Consider the following 5,262-nt stretch of genomic DNA (forward strand, 5'->3'; position numbering starts at 1 on the left):
TAGTAGAGACAGGGTTTCACCATGTTGACCAGGATGGTCTCGATCTCTTGACCTCGTGATCCACCCGCCTCGGCCTCCCAAAGTGCTGGGATTACAGGCTTGAGCCACCACGCCCGGCCCAAGGCTGGACTTTTAATCCGGGCTGTTGGGCTCTAAGATTCGTTTTACTTTCCACTACATAGCCTGGGATATAGAATTTGTCCTTGATGCTCACATGTTTGAGAATCTAGACGTTGGCAATGAATACAGTGGAAGGGATTCTCCCACTAGACTGCACACTTCCAGATATTTTGGGATTCCTGCTGGGTGACTAAGGAGAATCACCAGCAATTATTTTTGGATTCAACATGTGGCAAAGTTTCCTTTAGCAGTGAGTGCTGGCAGTCACACATATGCATCAACCTTACGCACACGCATCTCCCAACAGATCTGGTCCTTTGTGGCTGTGGCTTCAGAGGCCACTCTTATACACTGGAAGGCTTGCCTAAGGTCAACCATTTGCCAGGCAAGAGAACACGGAGCAAGCTGCTAATGCTTTCCCTATCATTCAGCCGAATCGAGCATGGCAGCTGTATTCTGAGGGTAACACAGGAAGACAGCCATGCCAGTAAATGCCTTCAGGACAGAATGTGTTGACTATTTTCCAGAATAACTTCAATAAGAAAGTATTTTTTTTTAATTAACGTTTTTTTTTTTTTTTTTAACAGTTAACAGGCTCTGTGCTTGACACTTTGATAGACATTATTTAATTCAATCAATGTAACAGCTCAACTAAGTGAGACTTTCTGCTGCCATACAAGATGGAGAAACCAAAACTCAGAAAGATTAAGTGGCTTTCCAATGGTTACGCATTTCACAAACGGCAAATTTCCCAGCTACTAGATTTCTCCTCAGGGATTAAGTGGGTTATGTCATCAGCTTTTCATGTGGGGCTTTTGAGCTGTGAGCTGTACAGGATAATCATTGCTGACCACAGCACCCTCACAGAGGAGAATGGAAGGAGCATGGGCCACCTCTCCCAACTTCAGCATCACCATATAGAAAATGGGGCCAATACCATCTTCCTTGCATAAGACATGTAAGGACAAGGAAGTGACATGAACAGGAGGCACTCAGAGCACAGTGTGTGGCATACATGCTCCGTGTTCAGTCAGTGAACTCTGTAATTATGATGACCTCCTGTCTCAGGTGCACTCAAAGGAAGTGGTCCAGAAACTCTGCTTTTAGGGAAGTCATCATGCACGGAAATCTCTGCATAACTTACAACATGGAAGATCTCATTCTAATGCATTCTATAAAATATGAGCCACATACGTCTCTACTTTTGGTTGAACTTTCCTTTAATTTCTGAGTCAAATTAACTTGTCTTAAAATTTTTTCAACCTGATTTAGGCCCAGGTAGAGAAAACAGCCTCAAAAGCTACTCTCCTTTTCCCAGATCTAGGCCCCACCTGGGCTAACTGCTTTCAATCTCTGGGTCTTTACATCAATAGGTTTGTCTGAAAACTCCTTGCAAAACTAACCTTCCAGGGTGCCATGATACTACCTATAAAAACCATACTTCTGTCCTTTGGGAACTATTCACTCCCCACTAAAACAATCATCATTCCTGCCCATGACAAGATGGTTGTGAGTAAATCCTTTGAACTGGAAATCTTGCTTCTAGGGGTTTCGACAACTAATGACTTAGCAACTCTCTTCTCAAGGAAACATGTGACTCAGGGTACCGTCTATTGTTTCTCGCCCTGGGTTTCTTTCCACTGTTATTAAGAAAAAATTCTTCCCCTTACCTTCCAAAAAATCAACTTTTGCTCCTCTATAATTACACCTTCTATCCATTTCAACACATCTGAGAGAGAGCCACAGCTCTCTCATGCATGTGATATCATGAGATAATAAAAAATATATATTTGGTCTTTGCCTCAGTTCTTGGCATAGAGCTCCTAAAATTCTCATGATTTCCTGAGCAACAGGGGTGCCAGGAGCATATTTTATTATAACATTTGGTCTCTGACTCCAGTTTTTGACACAGAGCTCCTAATCCTTTGGAATTTCCTGGGTGATGGGAGTGTCTTTTGTTCTGATGAGGCAATGCCTGGGGGCCTCCAGGATAGGGGATGGTCACCAGAAAGACCAGGCCATGGTTACCAGCTTGGAGCTTTCAGCCCCACCCCCATCTTCCAGGAAGGGGAGAGAGCTGGCCACATCTATGTGATGAAGCTGCCAACAAAAATACCTGAATTGCAGGGTTTGGAGGGCTTCCAGGCCACTAAACACCTGGCAGTACCCAGGAGGGTGACGTGCCCAGAGAGGGCATGGAAGCTCCATGCCACCACCCCTGAACCTTGCCCTATACATCGCTTTATCTGGCTGTTCATCTGTGTCCTCTGTAATATCCTTTATAATAAACTGGTAAATTTAAGTGTTTCCCTGATTTGTGAGCCATTCTAGCAAATGATCAAAGCCCAGGGGGATGTTGTGGGAACCCCCAATTTATAGCTGGTTTGTCAGAAGTACCAGAAGCCTAGACTTGCAACTGGCATCTGAAGTGTGGGGGAGGGGGCAGGCTGGTGGGATCATGCCCTTAACTGGTGAGATCTGAGGCTATCTCCAGATACATACATTGGAATTAAGTTAAACTGTAGGATGGCTAGGTAGTGTCACAGAATTGCTTGATGTGGGGAAAACCCACGCTTTTTGGTGACCAGAAGTATGCCAAGTGTTGAAAGTACAGACAGAGTTTGTCTTTTTCTTACTCTTTAGTAGGGTAGAGGACAAAGCCCAGTAAGAACCATATGATGTGTTCACTTTTATATCCCATTTTATATCCCCAGTGCCTAGAAAAGCGTTTGCTAAATAGGAGGTCATCAATAAATGTTTGTTGAATAAATAATGTCTTGAACTGGTTTGCTGAATAAATGAAAGTGCAGTCAGTATAGTTTTATATGAATGTTAGTTTCTCATTTTGTAAACTGAAGACAGTATCCACTGCAGATCAATAACTGGTGAGTTAAACGGCATCTGCACATTCCTTTATGTTTATTCTTTATCATGGTTTTCTGAGTATTAGAAACTCCTTGAAAGATGCAACTACTTATATCTATCTAATTTTGCAGAGTTCTGTCCAACACTAGTAGCATCTGAGCTCTTATGTTTTTTACAATTAGAATTTATTTTTCTATAACACCTGGTTGTTTTTGTTTGTTTTGTTTCTTATGAATATTCCAAATGTACTATACAATATAGCTATAAGAACAGTTGTATTAAACCCTTTGTAGTGAGCTAGGCACGGTGGCTCATGTCTGTAACCACAGCACTTTGGGAGGCTTAGACGGGAGGCTCCCTTGAGGCCAGCCTGGGCAACAAAGCAAGATGCCATCTTTACAAAACTAAAAAAAATAACAAAAAAACCATAAAACAAACCCTCTGTAGTGGGTTGAGCTGTGCCCCTCCCCTGAAAGATATATCTACCCAGAACATGGCAATATTTGAAAAAAAGAGTCTTTGCAGGCGGGGTGCGGTGGCTCAAGCCAGTAATCCTAGCACTTTGGGAGGCTGAGGTGGGCAGATCACGAGGTCAAGAGATCGAGACCATTCTGGCCAACATGGTGAAACCCCGTCTCTACTAAAAACACAAAAAAATTAGCTAGATGTGGTGGTGCATGCCTGTAGTCCCAGCTACCAGGGAGGCTGAGGCAGAAGAATTGCTTGAACCCGGGAGGCAGAGGTTGCAGTGAGCCGAGATTGCACCACTGCACTCCAGCCTGGCGCCTGGTGACAGAGCGAAACTCTATCTTAAAAAAAAAAAAAAGAGTCTTTGCAGATGTAATGAAGGATCCTGAAATGAGATCATCCTGGATTGCCACTAAATCCAATGCCAAGTATCTTCATAAGAAGAGAAGACATGGGAGAGGAAAAACTTGGAAGGTAGTGGGGATGTAAGGCCAGGCTGGAGTGATGCTGCCACAGCCAAGGAACACCTGAAGCCACTGAAAGATGCAAAAGGATTCTCCCTGGAGCCAATGGAGGGAGGGTGGCCCTGCCAGCACCTTAACTTCAGCCTTCCAGCCTCCAGAAGACTGACTGGGGGGATGGGGGGGATAAAGTTCTGTTGCTTGAAGCTACCTATTCATGGGAATTTATTATGACAATCCCGAGAAACTAAAATACTCTCCTTTGGAAACTGAATTCTTAGAAATCTTTTTTTTGGGGTCTATTCTTCATATATATTGAAGCTTTTCCCCTTAAACCAGAAACGAACATAATATACAACCTCTCCTATGAAAGGAACCTTGGAAGATCAACAAGTTAAGATACCTTCTCAGATATTTAAGTGGATATTTAAAAATGGAAAGTGGGCCAAAATAACAACAAAAGAAAGTTAAAGAAAGACTCAAATACAAATTTTCTATGTTGCTATCTTACCTCATCCACCACTTTGGAAAAATAGTGGAGGGTTGAAATTACTTCTTCATCACCCTTGCCAAGGGCAAAGTTCTAAGAGCAAAGAATAAAAGAGCCAGGTGTTAAGTGAATGCCAGGGAATTCAGCACGAAGCATCACCTGCAAAACATGACCCTCCACACCGGTGTCCTTTCTTCTCCAAGAGCCCATCCTGTCAGAAGCGTCTACCTGAAGAGGGGGTCAGAGCTATCCCCTTTGCTGTGCCCACGGGGTGCACTCATCTGACCCTCCCTGGCCATTCCTTTCTGTCAAACATAATGATACCTTTATTTGAGTGTTTATTTCTTAGAATTGCTAATGCTGATTCACTTGTAGTCCCTTGGAGACTCAGAACCCTCAATGGCAGTTAATACTTCCATAGGCTAATTAGAATACCTCACAATGACTGAGGGATAATCGCTGGTTTCAATATATCAGTGGGAGGGAAAAGAAAAGACAAAAATATGAAGAAAAAAAACAAATAATTTAAGTCTCTAAAGGATGACTTGGATATTTCTTTAAAAGAATTCCACTTAAGAAAGTCCTGAACATGGCATCATAGGCCACATAAACTTCAAGTTACCTGTTTTTCATATCCCAGCAGTTGCTTAGAAAGCTGTTGGGTGGCCAGGCACATCTCATTCTGTGGAGAAAAGAGAAAAAGCAAGTAAGATTAGTCAACACATACACAGTCACTGGAAAATGCCATCTCAGAGAATCCCTTTAAAAGTAATATTGGCTGGGCCCATATGGTGCACGCTATAATCCTAGTACTTTGGGAGATTGAGGCAGGAAGATCACTTGAGACCAGGAGTTTGA

At 42.9% G+C, this 5,262-nt stretch overlaps 1 protein-coding gene across 2 annotated transcripts in view; it reads right to left on the reverse strand.

The window, feature by feature from the left end:
• The window catches only part of APPL2 (adaptor protein, phosphotyrosine interacting with PH domain and leucine zipper 2), a 61,821-nt gene that overhangs the window by 35,080 nt on the left and 21,479 nt on the right, over window positions 1-5,262 (reverse strand). For both annotated transcript variants that reach the window (XM_017540646.2, XM_017540636.2), the window contains exons 3-4: window positions 5,027-5,086; window positions 4,426-4,497 (exon numbers count right to left, since the gene is read on the reverse strand). In XM_017540646.2, coding sequence (XP_017396135.1) covers window positions 4,426-4,497; window positions 5,027-5,086 — 132 coding nt within the window. The remainder of the gene's footprint in view (window positions 1-4,425; window positions 4,498-5,026; window positions 5,087-5,262) is intronic.

The sequence above is a fragment of the Cebus imitator genome, unplaced genomic scaffold (genome assembly GCF_001604975.1).
Source record: "Cebus imitator isolate Cc_AM_T3 unplaced genomic scaffold, Cebus_imitator-1.0 Scaffold8, whole genome shotgun sequence".
Lineage (NCBI taxonomy): Eukaryota > Metazoa > Chordata > Mammalia > Primates > Cebidae > Cebus > Cebus imitator.